General features: G+C 53.5%; 6 protein-coding genes across 6 annotated transcripts; 4 read left to right on the forward strand and 2 right to left on the reverse strand.

The window, feature by feature from the left end:
- Positions 1–4504: 4504 nt before the first annotated feature.
- MRS44_002484 (uncharacterized protein) lies at positions 4505–11149 on the reverse strand (the record flags this gene model as incomplete). Its single annotated transcript, XM_065622850.1, has 8 exons — positions 4505–5295; positions 5347–6353; positions 6411–6514; positions 6563–7440; positions 7485–7677; positions 7730–8663; positions 9951–10868; positions 10917–11149. The coding sequence occupies 8 exons, from the start codon at positions 11147–11149 to the stop codon at positions 4505–4507; spliced, it is 5058 nt and encodes a 1685-aa protein (XP_065478922.1).
- A 670-nt stretch (positions 11150–11819) lies between these two features.
- On the forward strand, positions 11820–12912 carry MRS44_002485 (uncharacterized protein; the record flags this gene model as incomplete). The annotated part of the gene is made up of 3 exons (XM_065622851.1): positions 11820–12425; positions 12473–12725; positions 12857–12912. 3 exons carry the CDS (start codon positions 11820–11822, stop codon positions 12910–12912), a joined length of 915 nt encoding a protein of 304 aa, XP_065478923.1.
- Positions 12913–13176: 264 nt separating this feature from the next.
- MRS44_002486 (uncharacterized protein) lies at positions 13177–13795 on the reverse strand (the record flags this gene model as incomplete). The annotated part of the gene is made up of 2 exons (XM_046268060.2): positions 13177–13563; positions 13616–13795. The coding sequence occupies 2 exons, from the start codon at positions 13793–13795 to the stop codon at positions 13177–13179; spliced, it is 567 nt and encodes a 188-aa protein (XP_046136594.1).
- A 565-nt stretch (positions 13796–14360) lies between these two features.
- On the forward strand, positions 14361–14641 carry MRS44_002487 (uncharacterized protein; the record flags this gene model as incomplete). The annotated part of the gene is made up of 2 exons (XM_065622852.1): positions 14361–14449; positions 14521–14641. The coding sequence occupies 2 exons, from the start codon at positions 14361–14363 to the stop codon at positions 14639–14641; spliced, it is 210 nt and encodes a 69-aa protein (XP_065478924.1).
- Positions 14642–15102: 461 nt separating this feature from the next.
- On the forward strand, positions 15103–17007 carry MRS44_002488 (uncharacterized protein; the record flags this gene model as incomplete). The annotated part of the gene is made up of 1 exon (XM_046268062.2): positions 15103–17007. One exon carries the CDS (start codon positions 15103–15105, stop codon positions 17005–17007), a length of 1905 nt encoding a protein of 634 aa, XP_046136595.1.
- Positions 17008–17670: 663 nt separating this feature from the next.
- Positions 17671–19292, forward strand: MRS44_002489 (uncharacterized protein; the record flags this gene model as incomplete). Its single annotated transcript, XM_046268063.2, has 3 exons — positions 17671–17728; positions 17808–18340; positions 18393–19292. The coding sequence occupies 3 exons, from the start codon at positions 17671–17673 to the stop codon at positions 19290–19292; spliced, it is 1491 nt and encodes a 496-aa protein (XP_046136596.1).
- Positions 19293–21256: the final 1964 nt, after the last annotated feature.

The raw sequence follows: 21256 nt of genomic DNA on the forward strand, positions 1-21256 counted from the left end.
TCGGTGTACAGCAGGTCCAGCTCCAGGTGGTCAAGATGATCGGCATTCTTCTCAATGACAGTGCCCAATAGGTGATGGCTATTGATCACTGAGCCTTTCCAGCAAATACTCTTGAGGTTCCGAAAGGAGGAAAGGCCCATGTTCCCATGGTCCGTAAAGCGGCTCCTTTGGTAAAAGAAACGGCACTTCGGGTCGACGACCAGCCTCAGAGATTCTAGCGACGGATGCATACGCGCAAGAAGCCCATCTTCTCCGAGAATCGTTTCAGGGACACAGCATCCCATGTCCCAGCTAATGCAATAGTCAGCTAGCTGCTGAAAGAAGCCAGCGTGTAAAGTGTATGTTTGAAGTATCACCTGAAACTGCGCAGTTTGGTCTTTTCAAACTTGTCCAGGAAGGACTTTGCCCGTTGGTCGAGACGTTCAAAGAACTTCCCTCGTTCTTCCCAGCTGCCATAGGAATGAGGACACCCCGTGGAGCCAAGCTCAAGCGGCGCGGCAAAGTGAAGCTCGGATACGTAGGGGATATATAAATGTGGGAACCCCTCGGTAGTGATATCATGGAGATCGTACTCGTCTGACGGGCGAATGGTGATTGAACTCCATAGAGACCGGATGACTGCCCTGCGAATGTAGACAGAAACCAACGACATTGACTTGAGGTCAGCCCCGGGCAGCTGTAGACTGTAATTAGACACTGCATTCATAGACGTGTTTTTGGGACTCCTACCTGCCGAGCCACCAGATGAAGAACTTCTGGTGATAATTTCGTCAACATCTCGAGGGGGCCTCGCCTGGGTTGAGCTGGGCTGGGTCAATGAAAGGTGGAGAAGATGAAAAGGAGAGAAGGGGAAAGAGAGAGAAGATGAAGAGCGCGAGGCTTAAGAGCAAGAGATGGAGCGACACTGATTCACAGTCTACCCAGGAGGTTAGGATGAGGATAACCTAAACAATCGAAATTAGGATAAAGACACCCTAAGTAATAGATAACGCCCCGAGACAAGAATACGCCTGCCGTCATATATATGTCGTGATAAATGTCGTGAAGCCCATGTAAACAAATCCCCTTTCCTTCAAACGCCCTGCCCAAATCCATGATCAAACCACTCCCCAAGATCCGGCAGAGAACTGAGCTCCGCATACCCAGGCAACGCACACCCATTCGTCTTGGCCGAATATTGACTACCAGCCGAAGACCCTCCAAACAGATTCATCATGGGATTGTCCTGCTTCGGTAGTTGAAGTGCTTCCCCGGGGAGAATCTGCTGCATGGCGACCCAGTTCCGGAACTGCATGTATCCAGCCTCGTCACACTTGGCGGACTCGTCTTCTTTGTGGTTCAGCCTGTTAAACGCGGCTTCCAGACCCTCGACGGCACGTTTCTCGCAGCTGGTAGAGAAGACCCCCGTGGACATGTTTCTCAGGAGTTCCATGCCTCTCTTGCTTGCGTCCTGTAGCTGGCCGCTCTTGTCGGACACGGCCTTGGCTACCAAAGCCAGTACGGCGGCGCAACACGAGCTAAACTCTGTGTATGACGACTTGGAAAGACTTCCCTTGTCTTGAAGAATCTGACAAAGGTCAATGACAGCAACAGCACTGGCAACACAGTCATCAACCAGCTCCTTGCGCAGCCCAAGCCACTCTGCGTCGTTCGGTTTGATATTCGACTCGTCAAAGATGAAGGACCGGCCGATGGAGATGTGGACGAGGTGGTAGGAGAGGGCGAGGTGAATGTTGGACCGGAATAGGGGACTCCCAGAGGTAAGGTCGCGGCAGTAGGTTTCTTCGGGGAGGCTGTGCCAGTAGTTCTGTAGTCTCTCCTTGACCTTGATGATGTTTTGGAAGGCCTTGACTCGCTGTGTCTTGTCGCTGTTTTTCAAAGCCAGTCTGCTGTTGATTAGCCCCTGAATGCTCACATTCGAAAGAAAGAAACTCACATTCCGTCTCGCGCATCTTCCATGAAAATCGTCAACTTCAACATGGCGAGGTTATTTTGAAAAGGGTTGACTCTCTCTTTGGGCTGCAGCTCAACCAAATCAGTCGGTAGGTTGGCGTCGATGTCGAGCCTTGAGATCGAAACTGGTTTTCCGTGAAGGATGCAAATCCGCCTGCTGAATATCAGTCTCCGTTGCAGCATAAATTAACACATGGCATACCTTTCCAGTGTGTACGCTGTCCACCAAACCCTCTTCCTCAACTCAGCCTCCCGCGCAGACAACTCATCACCGCTCTTATGATGCATGTTGCTCTGCGTAGCAACTTTGATAGCGATTCCGAAATAGGTGCAAGATAAGCCAGCAGGATCGATGGGCAACACGTATATGCCCAAGAGAAGAAAAGCCTGAATGCTCTCGAGCGAAGCCATAGCAAGAATGTCGGGAATCATGTTGGACGCCTTGCGGTAGAACGTCAACGCGAGGGCATCATCCATCGTCTGACAGACGCTGTAAGCCTCCCTCATGAGGCCCCCGCAAGAACTCCGTGATGATGGCTGATACAGATGGGCAAACTGCATCCCGAGGGCAAACACCATGAGAGCGGTGCACACCCAGGGAGCGTCGTTTATACCCACTCGTGCAGATGAAGAGTAAAACTGATCCAGCCGTTGCCGTAGAGTTTCTTCGTCGACGTAAAAGTAGTTTGTCTGAGCAAATTCAAAAAACACGTTGAGGAGGACGAGGGCCGAGTGCGCGGGCGGGAAGAGCGAGACGGCTTCTAGGACGACGGCGTCTCTGGAGAGGAGATGGGTGGACGGATTTGATTCTTCTATTGCGGTTTCTGGGCTTGGACACTGAAGGATCAAGATGTTGGTATTTGTTCCTTGGTGGAGTTGGGTAGACGTACCTCGTAGTTAGGATCATCGAGTTCATCCCTGACTTTTTGCTGTACTCGACGGGAAAAGTCAGAATGTGAGAATTCTGCATGTACTTGCATGATGTTAGCTTGTTATCCATGGTAGTCATATCATGACCACTTACCGCTCGAAGCCGGAGTCAGAGCCTCCATAGCATCCTCCCTCCCATCACTACTCCCATCATCAACCTCAACATCCAGCAGAAGCCCTTCATCTTGGGCAAAGTTCCCAATAACCTCCTTCAGATTCTCCAAACTGCATTGTTCCAGCCCCGTATAGTACCGGGCAATCTGCTCAAGCGCCTGGATCCTCTCAATCTCGAAAAAGGCAGAAGAATCGGCAGCGGCGGCAGCACGGTTTCCAGGGCAAGTCTTGCTCGTAGACGCCGCACGAGAAACGCGGGTTCTCCTGAAGCTGTTGCTGAACTGACATGAGCGGCCTGATTTCTTGCATCTGTCGCAGGGGACGGTGCCGATGCATTTTTCCTTGAGACGGCGGCAGTCGTCGCATCTAAATATGTGAGTTTTGAGTAGATCCAAGAGATGTAGGTGATATGCATACGCTCGCGTTGCTCTTCTGGGGCTTTTGTTGACTCTTGGCTGCGGCTTTGCCTGTGACGCCGAAGGATGCCGGTCATGAGCCGTCATATTTCGACCCTGCATGATTGGAGTAATGCGTATGCAGCTGACGGGACAAGATGGACAAAAGTCACCGATATCAATGTGCCGGTCAAGTATAAATGCCGGAATTCAATGTCCAGAAACGAGGAAAAGAGGATCAACAGGAGAAGAAAGGACGGAGAATCATGGAATATATGTGCCGGTGTGCGAGTCACGGCCCGGTCGCTGGCCTCACCAAGCTCCGGTCCCCGGGTTTTTCGTTTCGCATACATAAGAGAGAAGAAAAAAAACATGTGACCTTGACAAAATTGCCTGATTCCAGCGTCTTGCATTCTGTCAGTTGCCACCATCGAGCTAGGCCTTTCACAGCCTCTTTTGTCTCTCAGGGCTTTATTACCCGCATCGCCACTTGCAGGTCCTCCTGTCTCTTGATCTGTAGGTTGTTGGCCCTTGCCCCCCCGGCTTGCTTCCCCGGAGACACCCTCCACGAACGGCGACGTCACATGTAGTTTGGGGCTTAAATGCTTGGCTTGGATGGACCTGGACCCTGCCTAGCTATCCCGGAAACGGAACGGCCAGAGGTGCCGGCGGGTCTTGCAGGAGGGATCGTCATGGCATGTTGTACCTGTCACCGGCCCGGCACACTCATGGCTGAACCCGCCCATGATGCCCTCATCGACCCGGACATGAGCCTGAGCTGTCATAATCATCCCTCAACATGTGAATCAAGTTTGACCGCCATGTCTTGCTTGTCTTGGAATCGACAGTTCAACTCATCCAGAAACATGTCAAGTCCTATTCCCTAACCTAACCTATGCTCGCTCTAAGTACTCCCAATGACCCATCCCAATTCATGGTTCTGTCCTCCTCGACGCCTCTAGATAGTACTCCCAATCGCGCGGCCCTACAGTGACTGGCGGGAAAAGCAATCGACCTGGCTGCCCCTGTTTCTCTTCTCCTTTACGAACCTCCTCCCTTGTAACTTCTCCCTGTCCTCTTGGGGGCCCCAATTACTGCTCATCATCCAGGCTCTATCCCTCAAACAGATTGGAAACCCCCTCCAGTCCATCCGGCGTCGTCTTACGTGCCACCTCCATCCCTGATCTGGTCGCCCCTGGCCCCGACTGAGGCTCAACCATGAACTGCTGTGCCATCTTGCTTCGGCCGCTTCGCTTGCGGCTCGATCCTCCAAAGCCGCTGCTCTTGGGCAGCTTGCCCATCTCCGAAACACTGACCCCCTTGAGGTCCTTCAGAAGGTCAAGCACCAACGCTCGTTGCTGTCGTGCGTGTGATGCGGGCTTGGCCATGTAAGCCGATAGCCGATCCAGATCTGCCGGGTTGACATTAGGCAACGATAGTAGCACATCTCTAGGTGTTGTCGTGATCGGGCTGTAGAAGACCACGATGGCTGCGATCAGTGCGGCAAGCTCCTTCTGGAGCTCGACAAAGTACGGCTCGTGGAATGACGTGATGCACGCCTTGAGCACATCCAGTGAGATGTATTCACGGATAGCGTTGGAGATCGAAGGAGGGATGGGGAACTTATCCCCAGCCAGCTGTCCGTCAAGCGGGCTCTGCACCACCGACTTGGGCACTTGGCCATCCACGAGATGGAACTCGGGAACCAGCGAGATGAACAGTCGCAGAATCATACTGCAGCAGCGTGTATCTCGCATCCGAATGCCATGAGTGCAGAAGACAAGCAGCGGCTCCACCACCTGCTGGTGGATAAGGCAGAATCGTCGAAGAGTTGGGTAGTTAGACTCAGGCTCAGGCTCTGCCTCATCGCCTGCCGTCTCCGAATATCCCATCAGGGGACCGTCTGAGAAACAGTTAGTTTGGTTGACCGCGGCCCATCGAGATGACAACTTACTGAGCTTGGTTGGGTCCAAAAAGTCAGCCACCATCAGCACTGCTGTATATGTCACCTGGCGTAGGATGCTCTCTGCCTTCATCTCCTCCTTCAAGCCCGCCTCGCCATCTGCAGCCACCTGCTGTTGGCGCTCCATCTTTTCCCACTCGCCGTTGATCTTGGCATCCATTTGCTGGAAGCACGCTGCTAGGAGTTGTGGGAGGAAATGCTCTCGGTAGTCGACAGGACAATCATCAACCAAGTACCGCACCAAGTTCAGAAGATTGCTCTGCTGGTGCGTAGACAGCCAGACCGAATCAGCAAAGAGAGCCTTGGATAGCGGTGCCGAGAGCCCTTCGAATCCATAGAACTGCCTCTCCAGTCGGCTCATGCAGTAGATGATGGCATAGGCAGTTTCTCGGACGAACCGAACCGACCCGCGGATCGTCGAGGCAAGTCCCTCGATCGTGTTCTTCTTGTCCATTACTCGCGCGTAAAAGTCGTCTTTGCTTCCTTCCGAGATGCCAGCCTGCCAGAATCGATCGCTCAGAACCCGGTTGACCATTGGTCGCATCTCGAGAGGCAAACCTGCCCAGTTATCTGGGTTGTGCGAGGCGTGCGCAAAGCTCAGGAACTCGAGGAGGTCTGCCAGGATGTTGGAGAAGCCTTCCTGCCAAAGGGCATACGACGCCTTGAAGGCGGCTGATGACTTGTCGAGTCGCTCGACTGAGAATGCGAGGAAAGACTTGGTCGATCGAAGTGGGAGAAGCTTCAAACGCTCCTCAAGCTCGTTCTGAAGCGCCAAACCCTCTGCATCGAGCTCGCGTGAGCCCCAGTCAGAAATCTCATGCGCACGTCGGCTGGCCAGGTAGTTCTGAGCTTTGTCCAACCCCAGCAGCTCGCAGAAGTTGCTGTACGATTTAAGAGCGGTTCGCACGTTCTCGTTTTGCCACTGTGCCTTGACGGGATCAATGAACTCTCGAAGTTTTTGGATCTTGGCCTGAGTATCCACACTCGTGGCTCGATGTCTGCAATGTTGTCAGTCTTGCTATGGGACTAGCCGCCCAGTTTCCATGACGACTTACATGATGATGAAGAGAAAGCTCTTGTATGCTATAGAGCGCTTCTCATCAAGCGATCCTGATGACATCATTTCGTTCACTCTGTTCTCGATTTGATCATAAACACCCTGGGATGGAGGTTAGCACGCATCTGGAGGATTGTCAGAGTGTCTCACCAAAAGATGGTCCGGCATTTCTGACGCCAGCCTCTGCAACTCTACCATACTCTCTCCTTGCAAATCTTTGATAGCATCATTGAAAGCACGGTACTCTGGCTGAAGAGCAGGCCAGGTAAGCAAGATATGCTCCAAAACCTTGAGCATGAAGGTAGCGTTCTTGTTTAGTGCAGTCGTAGAAAAGTAGACGAGCAATTGCAAGGTGCGTTTCCGGATCATGGGGTCCTCGAAACTCATCTCCAGCAGTTTATTGCACCAGGTCTCCAGATTTGCCTCCAGCTCTGGCCCCTGTTGTTGATGCTCTGCCGGGCGGTTCTTGCGCCACTTGGCGTAGCCCTTGAGGGTTGCCTCGATAACTGTGAATTGAGAATCAACTCGCAGAACCGGCATCGAATGCTTGAAGTACGTCTGTTTGTCTAAAGGAGGCTGTCCGTCGTAGAGGTGTTGTAACAATTCCTCTGTGCGGCCGAGGATGTGTGAGATCGCATCGACAAGCTTCAACTGCACGATGGCCTCGATGACCTGCGAACTGTATCTGCGGTAGTTTCCAAGGAAAGCGTGTCGTTCTGGGATTGTATCGGTGTCCTCCATGAGGAAGAGGAATGTCGGCTCTTGCGTGTCCTCGGGCAAGTTCTCATATCGAACCAGTCTTGAGCTGCAGATCTCCAGAAGTGATCCGATCAATGGAGAGACAAGTTCGCTGGGGCCGATTGAGCGCATGCTGAGGAGTCGTGTCCAAGTTACGAGGACTGGGATAGATACCATCAAGCTCTGGTGCTGTACCACCTGGACCAGGAGCTGTAGGAATTCTTGCTTCGCAGCTTCAGGGGGAGGCTCGGGAACTTTCGGTGAAAGTAGTCTCCAAGACAGGAGAGCATCTATAATGATTGTTAGTTAGCGCCTAGGCTGGTAGCCATCTTACATACCTCGGATAGCTTCTTGAGGGTTTGGTATTTGTCTTCATCAATATCCTCTGGGTCTACGGCAGACCATTCAAAGAGGCGCTGACACAGTTCAATGGATGCGCGACTGTACATGGGGGCAACCAAGTCTCGGAACTCGCTGTCTGAAAAGTTTGTTCTGCAGTACAATGCATGAAGGGCCTCAAGGGCAGCCTGCGACTCAGTTAGCACCCAGCATTCTAGATAACATGTGGTGTTGTCGTACCTTTTGGATAGCTACCTGGCTCGAGGCAAGACCAGCGCACATAACCTCAACACATCGAGCAGCAGAGACTGCTTTCGGGATGGCCCACGGCATCAGGGACAGGAACACGGAAAAGCCCTTGAGTATGCACGACTTGACTTCGTCGTTGTCCTTTGGCGCCGCATTGAGGCACCAGTCCAGGAAGCTGGACAGGCGAGTGAGCCAACCATCATCACCATGTCGCACGGGTGGCCCAGGTTGTCGATTGGGAAACGCTTCGACCAGTACCGCGGTAGGGGTGAAGATCTCGACGCACGCCTTGCTGAGTACTCCTTCTCGGAGGGCAACTACTGAGTCATCGCCCGTAAAGACCTCGTCAGAAAGGTTCTCGAGGACAAACATGACGAGCTCTTTGTGCACCGACGAGTCGGGAATCTCCCACAGCTGGTAGAGCATGGCGTCCATATCCATCCACTCGGCGCCCCAGCATCGCTTGGCGATCTCAACCCAGAGCTGGGCTGTCTTGTTCCTCAGGTATGACGGATCCTCTCTTGAGACAGCCTGACCCAGGTTCAGGACCCAGCGCCGCACGGCGTCTGCCTGCTCCTGGTTGTATGATGTCCAGCGGTATCTTATAGCATGCTCGAGGAGGGAGAGGGCGTAGTGTCGGACGACGGGGGACTGCGATTTGTCCGAGGCGAGGTTGTAGCCTTGCATGGGGGCTTCGGGGATGTCCTTGACCTCCTCGAGGAAGGACTGGGCCTGGCGACGGGCATCGTTGGTCGAGTACGGGCTGTGGACGACCTCGAGGGCCTGGTGTATCTTGGCGAGAACCTCGGAGTCACCGCCAGCTCCGGCCGACGGCAGGGAGCTACCGTTGGCCTCCATCTCGTTATCGTTTGTCGCCGATACGCGGGCGGTCGATCGCTCGATGGGATGGGCGGGTTGCGATGCACTACACGGAAGCAGCGAGGCGCAGAGGAAGAAGCGCGCGCGATCTACGCAAAGGGCCTTTAAAGCAGATTCACGGGTTGATTCGGGCCGAGATCATGAGGCAGTCGAAGGAGATTGTTTGCTGTTTGCTGCTCGCCGTTCGAGGCTGTTTGCGACAGTAACCGAAGTGAAGTGGATGCGGGAGAGCAAGACGGACGGGGTACCAAGATGATTAAAAGCAAGCAATCAAACAAAAGCAGAGTGAATGACGCAAGAAATGACAGAAGCCAATGAAGATTCGAAGCAAACTCGTAGAGCGAGGGCAGTTGGTAAAAAAAAGAGAGAGGGAGGTTGAGATCAAAGTTGCTGACCAAAGCTGTCTTCACGATAGATGGTGCTGTGCTTTGCTGGAGAGAGGAAGAAGTGTTGGGCTAAAATTCAAAAGCTCAGGTTGAGTGAGAGAGCCGAAAGCGACAGGCCGTCCAGCGCTGGACCTAAAAATGGCGGCGGGGCACGACAGGGGGGTTGGACAAAATACAAGGGACAGCTGAGCGAATGACGGTCAAAGGTCAACGCAACAAAGAAACATGAATGAGTGGGAAAGAAGTGAAAGAAGGTGCAAGAGAAAGATTAAAGCTGTGTCACCATCGTTTGCCTCATCTTTAATCTCCGCCCCTGCGTCCTCATCACCGCCTTGTCTGCAATGTGGTGCATCCCGCCTCACCACGAGTGACCATCTTTTTCTTCCACCCCTCAGCCAGCTTCCAGATGCATGTCCCTGTGGCCCAGCTCCCTGGGGCCCCCTTCGCCCCTTCTTCCAGGCAGTTTCCGGGTTCAGGTTTGTCTTGCAGGGGGGCCGATTCAGAGGCTGCAAGGCTGAGAGGGATGGGACGACGAGCCCGATCCGAGACTCCAACAGGCTCCATTTTCAACCCCGCGTCGCCCGTGAGGGGGCATTTGATCGTCACGCATATGACTGATTTTGTCCACCGGCTTGTGGTTGTCAAGCGTGCATTTCATCCATCCCCGTGAAACACGGTTGAAAGGAATCTAGAACAAGCAAGATAATCAGTGATTGCATTGGTCGGCATGCAAGGATGCTGATTCTGAGGAAATTCATGCGCTACTGAAACCTGACTGGTTGACAGCTTGTTCTTGCACGTGGCAGAACAGTCTGTTATCACACTCGCTCAACCACCAATGAATATTCAAGGAACTCTTTGACACTTCTTAATCTTATAAACCTCATGACTGCGGCACATATTCCCAAAGACAAAGCAACTTGTCATAGAAGCTGGTAGACACGCACCGCAGTCCATCTCCAGCACCCTCCTCTCGCACAAAGTCGCTCCCGTAGTTCATGCTCTTGTGCTCTTCAAATCTGGCGAGCACAGTACAAGTCCATTGCTGCTCTTCTTTGACCTCCAGATCTATCAACCTAGCACCTGCGTGCATGCATGATGCGAGGATCCGCACTTTGATAGACCCTGAGTTCTCTTTGAGACTCACCAAGTCAAGTCGCCAGACTCCGCCTCCAAGGTTCTCCTCCAGCACCAGCTCAACTCTCTTCATTCCAAACGTGTCGTGAAGATCGTGGATGATGAAGACGCGCAAGTGGTCATCATAACTTCCCGTCACAACCACTCTTCCATGGTCTTTCACAAACAGGGGAAGCGGCAGGATCGCTGTGACGCCTGCAGCATGGGTTCCTTTGATCGTCATGGAAGGATAAGGCTCCTCGCAAGGTGAATCCGGGTCCTTTGTGTTCCAGACGCATGATGTATAGCGAAGCATAGAGTCGTCTCCGCCACAGTATGCCGTCACCTGGGCCTTTTCATGATCCGACTCCGCTGTCCCTGGAGAAAAGGCGATGCACCACGCCTCAAGAGAGTTGGGGATATTCAGGTCGGCATACTGCTCAGTGATGCAAAACTTGTCGTCTAGAAGTAACAATCTCGCGGAACTAGTAGAAGTAGTGACCCCTATCAATCTTGGTATGACAGGATGCCAGTTGCATTGCAGGAACAAGACGTCCTCTCCAATGTCGTCACATCGGCTGGTCGCAATGTGTTCCAGAGGCGATGAAGCATTCTGAGTGGGGTCCAACTTGAAGACTGCAAGTGTCCCTGTGCTTGATACCACGGCTAGAATATTCCCAGACTCTTTAGAAGGGTGAAATCGAAGGTCCAATATGGCCGATGGTTGTGAGACGGTTTGAACTAGGTCACTAGACCATTGTAAGCTTGTCCGTTGACAAGGGCAGAGCAGCACTTACAGCTCCGAACCATTTAGCTTAAAAACAAGCAAACTGCCATTTCGACTCTGAGGAGTCTTGGCTGCAGCTACAGACTCATCATCTTCCCCTTGAGCCTCTTGCGTATCGTCCTTTTGAAGATTATACGTCCCCACCACAAAGAATTCTGGATGCGCCGGGCAGAACTGGATACAGCTCGGTGGAAGGTCCAAAGCCAGCGAGACCTTTGAGGAAACAAGGTTCAGGCCATCCATTATTCCCATTCCCCTCCTTTGAGTAAGCGAAAGGCTGGTACTTTGGTATGTCGAAAAAGAGACAAGGTTTTTCGTCAAAGCAGGGCAAAGCAAATCAACGGCGAACGGATGGAGTCTATCCGCGGCGGGGCAAACGGGTGGCTTGCCGTCTGCCGGGGTCGGAGCTGGTCAAGCTCCTCCGGTTCGCGTTTGAAGGGACGCGGTACGAAGACATGGGGGATTTGTAAAGCTCAAACTGGCTCTATCATACTGTGGTAATCTCAAGCTTACCAATTGATCCTTTCCTATAAAATTTGTTTGTTTGCTGGTGCTCTGCTGCCAGCCTCAAAAAGCTCCTTCAACTGCCGGCTCCCTAGCGTCTCTATCCCCGTCATAAGTAAACGCGAACTTGCTTCTGCGACTTCCTTGTCAAGAGGCGCCTCCTCCTTTATCTACATCAACACGCAATCAACACCGCCAGTCTCATAAAACATCTTTCAGCGCTGATACCCTCTTGTTTCTCTTTGTTCTCTATTTTTCAGGGTCCTTTCAAGCCAGCCCCACTCTTTCCGGCACTTCCTAGGGAAAGCAGTTGCCTCTAGGCATCTTTATTCACCTAGTATCAGACCCTGTAATCCTTAGGCAGCTCTATCATCTCTGCCTATCCGGCCACTCCTATAAATTCGACATCATGGATATCTCCGATGATTCTGATTTCTACGGTAACCTCAACCTTTCCCAACCACCACACATCAACTTACCTGATATAGGCGACGAGGAAACAGTCATGAACCTCCAGCAACGTGTCCAGGACTTCGACGTCGACGCATGGATGTTTCAGCAGCAAGAAAACCCTGGGAGGGCTGTCCCTCGCAGCACCCTCATCGGCGACACCTCGCATCTTCACAACCCTTATGCCGGTGTTCCCTACGCATGGCAGCTCACAGAGACCGTGGATGAGTTTCTTGTTCGGCTACCTCCCAAGACGACAGAGCTCTCAGAGGAAACCCCTTGGATCTTCATCTGCAACCCCTACATCCCGCGAGTGGAAAAGGCCATGGCCCAGAACCAGCTTAGCAAGGGTAATGAGGACGAGGCCCCTGAGGAAGAGGGAAGCAGAACAGCCCTTGTCATAGAGGGCGGGCACGAGAGACTCCAAATTGCCTCCAGGTTTATTCAAGGCATCCCGAGGAATGTACCCATTTCGGTACAGGAGCGAGAAGCCAACAAGGAAAAGAACAGTGCGGCAGAGGACATACTGCAGCTGGCACACGCCGCCAAAGTCCGCGCAGGCAAGGTACGTCGACAGGGAAACACTCACCTAAGCCTCGCTAACCCATCTAGTGGATGCTCTTTTGCCCTCCAGCGGAGGTCAACGACGTATGGGACATAGTGGCCAAGGCAACAGCCAACAACGAACTCGGTATTGCCGCAAAGGTTGCCCCCAAGCCTGTCGACGAGGATTCTCGCAGGGATCGACTCATCTGCGTGTACACGACCGATTTCGCAGACAAGGCTGATGTTGGTCGGGTTCTCCAAAAGCTGAGAGAGCTCAGATTGGTAGAGGCTCGAGGGCGGCCAATCTACTACAAGCCAGGTGAGTCACTGTTGCCTGCTGGAAGGTTGAAGCTTACCCACATGCATAGATGCGTACACCTACATCGGAATATCTTCTGGGAACATTTGGGGCCTAAAAGCGTCCATCTATAGCTCAAATGACATATTCAGGAGCTGAGCAGATGGCTCGTATGGGAGCGAACGAGGAGCAGAGATATGAAACCTAGGGCATAGCTTTCTGAAAATCGGGGTACATTGTGTAAAGACATCCATGAAATCATAACATCGTGAAAACCAACAACAAAGACCAAACGCCAGCTGTCAAGAGGCTGAAGCTGATCCTATGCTTCGCTGATATGCCATCCTTGATTCTGCGCCAACCTGATCCCCAATGCTTCCGTGTGAGCCCGTGTCAAGCAGAGCCAAAGAACCGTACAAAGCGCATGGTACAAATACAAGCAAACAGATCGCACTCATAAGTTCATAAAATGCTACGCGTGCATGTCGAGAATATCGAGATCATTCGGGCTGGCGTCGGGATCGATATACTTGAGCGGCAAGACAAGTCGATACGCGCTGTTTCCGTTGAGATAGTAGCGGTGCAATTTCTTAGACCGCAGGAAGCCAAGCTGCTCATACAGACGCATGGCAGGGACGTTAGTCTCCTCGGTCTCGAGGACAATCTCGTCGGCGTTGCGCTTGGTCATGGCGTCAATGGCCTTTTTGACGAGAGTCGTGGCGATGCCATGGCCACGGAAGTCGGAGGCAACAGCCAGCATGGCGATGTAGCCCCGCCGTGTAGGGTTGGAGTGAGAAGCATGAATTTCCAGCTTGCAGATGATGACGCCGATGAGAGATGAATCAACGGGGTTCAGCGCCTGGAATATCGTTAGAGAGCTAGTCATTAACGTGGGCGGAGAGAGGTCTGACCATGAAGCAGAGGTGTGCCCACTGGCACAGAAAATAGCGGTAGACATAGATGCTGTAGGGCTCACTCAAGTCCTTGGAGATGAGGGCGCGGATGGCGGGCAGATATTGGGCCTCGAGAGCATGCTCGTATTGGACGTAGCGCAGTTCGCCAGGGAGGTTGTCAATTTGGGTAAGGTCCATGGGAAAGAAGGGTCTCTAGGTGGAGAAGAGTTACTAGACCGGTGCTTGTTTGGTCGGTGAGTCTGCAGCGGGAATTTGTTGATGTCCTTGTCTTGAGGTTGTTGAGATCTCGGATGTCGAAATGAGACCAGATCCAAAGTCTTTAGTGAGGGGCAGAAAGATGGAGCTTAGCCGGTATCGGTCTGTGCTTGCGGAGGAGGGGTAAATAAGAGTGCGTCTTCAGAGGCCGGCAAGAGTCACAACATGTGGGAGGGTGGTTGAGATTTGAGGGTTTGGGGGTTCAGGCTGGGGTGGCGATTTCTTACAAACAAGGCATTGGTGGACATCCCAGGCTCAGCAGGCAGGGTAATTGTGGATGGATGTCATCGCGCGTGGGCTGGGCTGCGTTGCCGGCCAGCAGCAAGCCGCATTCCTCTGGTGCATGACCACGAGGGCAAGGCGCGCAGGGCAGTTGGCGGTTGGCAGGGGACTCTGCAGCGGACAGAACGCCTAGCTTCTCCTCTTTGGGCCCTCTAAAGAGCTCTCTCAGCTCTCAGCAGTGTGGAGGGGGCGGGGCAAGCCCAAAATGCAACCCGACCTGAAGCCACGGGCACAGCTCATGGCGCCGGAGTCCGGCGCGGATGGCGGGTGGGGGCGGCGTGGGTGGTCCGCTCAGTAAGCGCTGGAACCAATCGCGATTCGGAGGTTTCGGGGGTCGTTTAGGGCCGATTGCTCCATGACCACAGCTACCGGGCCGGGTCTCGACTCTGGATGCAGTACAACCCCAAGCGAAGGGAGGCTGTCCAAGCTTTGGGATGGATGCTGGAGGAAGCATCTCAGAGCAAGGGAGCTTCCGAAGAGCTTTGACTCGTCAGGAACCCCTGTAATTTAAGGCCTTGAAGTCTCGTGCCTCCTGCCTTCTGCCTTGACTTTGACGTCAGGTGCCTGCCTATCAGGCACGACTAGCATGTCTCTCTGCTTGGACCTTTCATGTGAAAGACCAGACGCGACTCTTGACGAGGCGCAAATGTTACCACGTTGCCATTGACTTTGTCCGTTTATCATTCAGGGGCCATTTCTTCCAGAGTATTTTATTGGTGTCGATCGTCTCATCCGAAGCTCCCTTACAGCTGCTGCTGATAATACTGTACCCTTCGGACCTCGCGGCCCCCGGTTTTTGTTTTAAAGCACGCGCCCACATGGGCGTCATAGCTACGTGCGATTCTTAAAACACCAGCTCTCCCAGGTTCTCTTCTCTTCATTTCGCTCGCCCACAAGAGATTGAACCAGACGGTGCCTCTCAAGAGGCCCGCTCCCTAATCGACATCATGGCGACTACTTTGCGACGTCGCAATGTCCAAGAGACCAAGGCCGCCGATAGCGACGACACCTCAAGGGACGAGAGCCCTACACCTAACCCAGCCACCCACGTCCATGTCGTCGAGCACGTCGTCCCCAAGACCCGCAAGCGCCGTAATACCTTCATTTTCCTGCTTGGTAGCTTGTTTGGCATCATCGCTGCCGGCTTCTTCGCTTCAAGCAATGACCTTATCGAGTTCCCCGAGTTCACCGACTTGTCCATGGACAGCCTGCTGGATGCGCTCCCCGCCGGCTTGGTCAAGGACATGCGCGATCTTATCCAAGGCGAGCGCGAGTTTGCCGAGACATATGAGTCCTTTTCTGTTGGCACAAAGGCTCGCGCTGAGGGTCTGGAAGCGTACCATCCCATGATCATGATTCCCGGGGTCATTTCTACCGGACTCGAGTCGTGGGGAACCGCCAACATCTCGAGGCCCTACTTCAGGAAGCGACTCTGGGGCAGCTGGACCATGATGAAGGCTCTTGTCATGGACAAGGAGGTCTGGAAGAAGCACGTCATGCTCGACAAGAGGACAGGCCTTGATCCACCCTTGGTCAAGTTACGCGCCGCCCAGGGATTTGATGCGACTGACTTCTTCATTACCGGTTACTGGATCTGGAACAAGATTTTTGAGAATCTTGCTTCCATTGGCTACGATCCAACAAACTCTTTCACAGCCTCTTATGATTGGCGTTTGTCGTATCCCAATCTCGAGGTTCGGGATCGATACTTTACCCGACTCAAGTCGTACATTGAAATCGCTGTCGCTGTTGATGACAGAAAGGTTGTGCTCGCGTCGCACAGCATGGGGAGTCAGGTCCTCTACTACTTCTTCCATTGGGTGCAGTCAGAGCAAGGCGGCCGTGGCGGTCAAGATTGGGTTGAGCATCACATCGACTCCTGGATCAACATTAGTGGATGCATGCTCGGCGCAGTCAAGGATCTGACTGCCGTTCTCTCTGGCGAGATGCGAGACACAGCCCAGCTAAATCCATTTGCTATGTATGGGCTGGAAAAGTTCCTCAGCAAGGAGGAGAGAACCGAGATCTTCCGCGCCATGCCAGGACTCTCGTCTATGTTGCCCCTTGGCGGCGAGGCCATCTGGGGCAACCTGACCTGGGCGCCCGATGACTTGCCTGGCCAGAACTTTTCATATGGATCATTGTTGAACTTCAGGGCTGGTTCAAACTGGACAACCCCCGACCGTAACTTCACAGTTGAGGATTCCTTATCGTACCTGCTCAACACGACTGAGGACTGGTACCAGGATCAGATCAAAGGAAGCTATTCGCATGGTGTCGCTCACACCATCGCTGAGGTTGAAGCCAACGAGTTGGACCCCAAGAAATGGATTAACCCTCTCGAGACCCGGCTACCTCTTGCACCCAGCTTGAAGATATATTGCTTCTATGGTGTTGGCAAACCCACCGAGCGAGCGTATTACTACCGGCCCCCCGACCAGCCTCTGATGACAAATCTCAACATCACAATCGACACAGGCTACACTGATGGTGAAGTAGACCACGGCGTGATTCTGGGAGAGGGAGATGGCACAGTGAATATCATCAGCGCAGGCTACATGTGCAATCGTGGTTGGCACATGAAGCGCTACAACCCAGCAGGGGTCAAGGTCACGGTAGTCGAGATGCCTCACGAACCGGAACGTTTCAACCCACGAGGGGGGCCTCGGACGGCTGACCACGTCGACATTCTGGGGCGACACAACTTGAACGAGCTGGTGCTGCGGGTGGCTGGTGGGAAGGGTGACACAATCACAAACAATGTCATCAGCAACATCAACGAATATGCAGCCAAGGTCAAGATCTATGACGACGATGAAGAGACGGACAAGGATAAGGGGGCGGGTTCATAGAGTGAGCTACTCGACACTATGTTGGTTTACACGAGAGTAGCCATGTGCGGTCTTTTGGTTTGGCGTTTTGGAGTATTCTTGGTCACCAAGAAGGGTATAGAACATTTGATTGACAGTCTGATACCCTCGCATGCGCTGAATGCACCATTAGGGGACGAGGCTCGGGGAGATTCATGAATATCTGTATCGTCCTTGGATGATTCTCTGTGGTGTTGGAGAAGCCGAATTCGGCGCCTAGAGAAGTGTGGCGGTGCGGCAGCTACACCAGCCACACCAATAAGAAATTCAGCGCACGCAGACAGTTTATCATTCTCTGAATGGATGTTAGGTGGTTCCGCCAAGCCAACGTCCAACAGGCCCCAGATGAGGTCACGGCAAAACGGCTGCTGCAGTGACAGTCGGCCACAGTAATCCATCCCGACCCCGCCACCTCGATTCTGGAACACGATCTTCCTTTCGCAGCTCGATCTATCCCATCCCGTGTCAGGAGATGACTGTTGCGCCTGCGCCTGCGCCTGCGACCGCCCCAAGAAGCCATTGTCAGTTGGCCCGTCGACTCGTCGTCTATCCAGCGTAAACTCGCCCGTCGATAGCAACTGCGGATCCAGCCTCGGCAGCAGGACCCGATGCATTGGCGGTTGTGCCCACAGAAAATCGAGGATCATGGCAGATTTCGACGACGCTCCTCTCTCTCCTGAGGATGAAGAACAGCTTTGGACTGGTGGGTTTCGATGGCGGCGCGCATCTGCTGCCGAGATCACTGACCTGCAGCGAAGCGGACTGACACCATGTGCTCGCAGAACTCGGAAAATGCGTCTCGAGCAAATGCGAAAGCCACGAAACGATCGATGATGCCCTGCGCACCTGGGTAGAACTGACCACCCGCCTCCGCGACCACTTCTGCGAGTCTCAGGATGAGATCATCACCTGTGCCCAGATGCTCCTCGCCAGCGACCTGTTCCAGACCAACAAGGAATATGTCCGCACCCAGATCATCTACAGCCTCCTCCAGGAGGACGAGATCGGACCGCTCCACGCCATCGCCTGCTTCCTCCTGCTCGATGGTTGCCAGGACGAGACCATGTTTCCCCGCATGGTGGGCGAGGCCTGCTTCCCCCGCCTCCTTGAGCTCATCAATGGCCGTCGAGACGCGGATCCGCGTTTGCATCGACTTTTGCTGCAGCTCATGTACGAGATGTCGCGTATGGAGCGGCTTCGAGTCGATGACTTGCAGGTGGTCGACGATGGCTTTGTCCACTACCTGTTCCGCTTGATTGAGGAGGTGTCTGACGATGTTCATGACCCCTACCACTATCCTACGATAAGAGTTTTGGTGAGTAGCAGAACATCACACTAGCGTGCAGTGGCGACTAACATGAAAACAGCTTGTCTTGAACGAACAGTATATGCTCGCTTCGACCGATGCCGCCAACGATCCGTCCTCACCCTTGACCAACAGAATTGTCAAATGCCTGAGTTTACATGGTCCGTTCTTCAGGACTTTTGGAGAGAATATTATCCTGCTTCTAAACCGAGAAACGGAGACTTCGCTACAGTTGCTTATCTTGAAGCTGTTGTATCTCCTGTTCACAAACAAGGCGACATACGAATACTTTTACACAAATGATCTGAGGGTGCTCCTCGACGTCATCATTCGGAACCTCATGGACCTGCCGGATGAGAAGATGTCTTTGAGGCATACCTACCTACGAGTCCTGTATCCGTTGTTGGCGCACACCCAACTGAGCCAGCCGCCACACTACAAGCAGGACGAGATCCTTCGGGTGCTAAACATCCTTCGAGGTTCGCATAATGTGCATTTTGCGCCAGCTGACGAGACTACATTGCGTCTGGTCGATCGTGTTTCAAAGGTCAAATGGATTGAAGAGGTGGAATCGCCCACACAAGGGTCCGGCGAGGCAGAGGTAGCACGCAGGTTTTTGGGCATCAGTCTGTCGCGCTCCGACACCGCGAGTAGTATCAGCGTAAGCGACGTGGCAGCAGTTAAGGAGAAGCCCGGTGTGCAGACGCCGAGCCGTGCAGGCGAAGGAGCGGACGCCGACGGCCCAGAGGAGGGCGTCACGATGGCATCTAGGCCCAAGAAGCCTCTACCAGCAGTACCAAAGCATCGACATGGAGTCCCGTTCGCGCAAAAGTTTGTCAACGGGGGCCAGAAGAAGACTCCTCCCAAAGCACCGCCTCCAAGACGACGAGGGAAGATGAAGACGGTCGAAAACCCCCCTGCAGAGCCGGCCACAGAGGCCGTTCCAGAGCAGGAGGCGTGAAGCCGTCCTTGCAAACACAACTTATGACCAGGGAAACAAGAGTTACAGAAGACTATTGGGGAAAGATCTGTGTGTAGTGGAGAGCACCGATCAAGGTCATGACGCTAGGGAACTGTTGGTTTGACGACGGCGTTGTGGAGCTTTCACTTTGTTGGGCACAAAGCATCAGGCACGGCGTTTTGGGATTATTCGGGGAGATTGCTAAGTATAAACGCCGGCGGCCTCATTACTCTAGTGTGTCGAGACTATCTATACTGAGCTGGTGAATGGATAGGCCCGTGAGGAGAAACTCCTTGGTAACAAAGGAGTTGACAGAAGAATTTGCGTCTCACAATGACATGTGACGATGGCATCATTGAGGGGATTGTGCGACTCTGTGATACCAGATGGACAGCTCAAAGACACTCGGATGTAACTAGCCCAGGTTTGCACAGCGTCTTGCCCAGGAACTCAAAGATACGGGTACTCAGCCCAGAGGAGTGCCGAGCCGGATCCGGCTGTACTGTAAGGACGACGGAGCGCTAAGCCCAGGGAGAACCCACATGCCGGAGACATCCAGGTGATTAACGAGTCGATGAAACAACAAGCTGCAGATCTGGGAGACGGTGATGCCGAGGGATGATGAACATCAACGCAGGAACGTGACGCGGGCCCAGACGGAGCCGTGTGCGTCCGGCGCGTGGCTTAGCAGCAATAGCAGAAACAGTCAAAACCGGGGGACCGTGAGACTCTGGGGGAAGATGACGATCGTCGTTTGGTCTTTGCAGGTCTGAAGGCATCACCAAAGGGGGAAACGTTCTTGGAGTGGCGTCGGCGACGTCATGGTGGGAAGTGGAGGTGGGGGAAGGGGAACAAACTGGCTGCAAGCAGCAGGTGTTTGCGAGTGGGAGAGGTACAAAGGAGTACCTTTGTAGTGCTAGTCTTGACAGATGTGTAGGGGTCTTTTGCTGCCTGACTGCCAAGAATTAGGGGGTCTGGGTGCTGTCAGAGGATGTACCTCTCAAGTATCGCCGCTGGATGAGCCCATTTGGTGTAAGTGACGGCTTCTTGGCGGGCAACTTCACTCAGGGAACCGGGCCCTTACCCTTGCTGGCTTTGTCTGAACATCTGCATCATCGTCCTGTCCTGTCCTAAACAAACCATCGCAACGACCATCACTAACATCATACATTGCCGCCCAAGCTGTCACTGGCGCACCTTTCCTCAGCTCGGTCGTTTAGGTACCGTCCTATCCTTGGCGTCTGCTAGTTATATCGTCCTCGGCTGGATCCATAAACAGACATCCAGCTCTCGAAACCTACACCGAGGTCTGGATTCGTTGCGTCTTGTGTCGATTTGTCCTCCTCCACGTTCACGCTTCCTCCCTGCAACGAACAGACCCTGATCTTCAGTCCATTACCCGCTGACTCGAATCTCATCCCTCGTCTCCACTCGAGCTGCGTCTAGGCTGAGCTCTCAGACAATCAATCAATCAATCGGTCAATCAAGATACTGTACGTCGCATCTCCATCATCATCATCGCTGTCTCAGGCCCCCCTCCACACTGGAACAGACGACGGTGAGGTGGGCTTCCGGGAGCCACTAGTCTCACTTCTGGACTCGAGCGACGTCCCTTCTGGTGCTAGCTCGCTGGCTGTCGAGGTGTGCGCCGTCAGCGGCCATTGTGCGCCCATTGCGTCAACACCATCATCCCGCCGCCCGTAACGTAACCTGCAAGTTTACACCCTGATTTTGGTTGCGTCCATCCCGTCCTCTTCGCCCAGCAACCAGCCCAGCCAAGCTGCATGCTCCGCTGCAGTGCAAAGTACTCCCCTCCACACCGCGCATCTACTGACTGTCTAGGTTCCTCGCCCTTCCATCTCGGTCTCCTCGTGGTCCATCCCGTCCGTCCTTTTTCTACACCATCACTAGTCCTGTCCTGCTAGCTACTTGGGAGCAGGAGGGATAACAGCGCCACCTCCGCC

The sequence above is a fragment of the Fusarium solani genome (assembly GCF_023522795.1).
Source record: "Fusarium solani strain SB1 chromosome Unknown bctg00000001, whole genome shotgun sequence".
In the NCBI taxonomy this organism is placed as follows: domain Eukaryota; kingdom Fungi; phylum Ascomycota; class Sordariomycetes; order Hypocreales; family Nectriaceae; genus Fusarium; species Fusarium solani.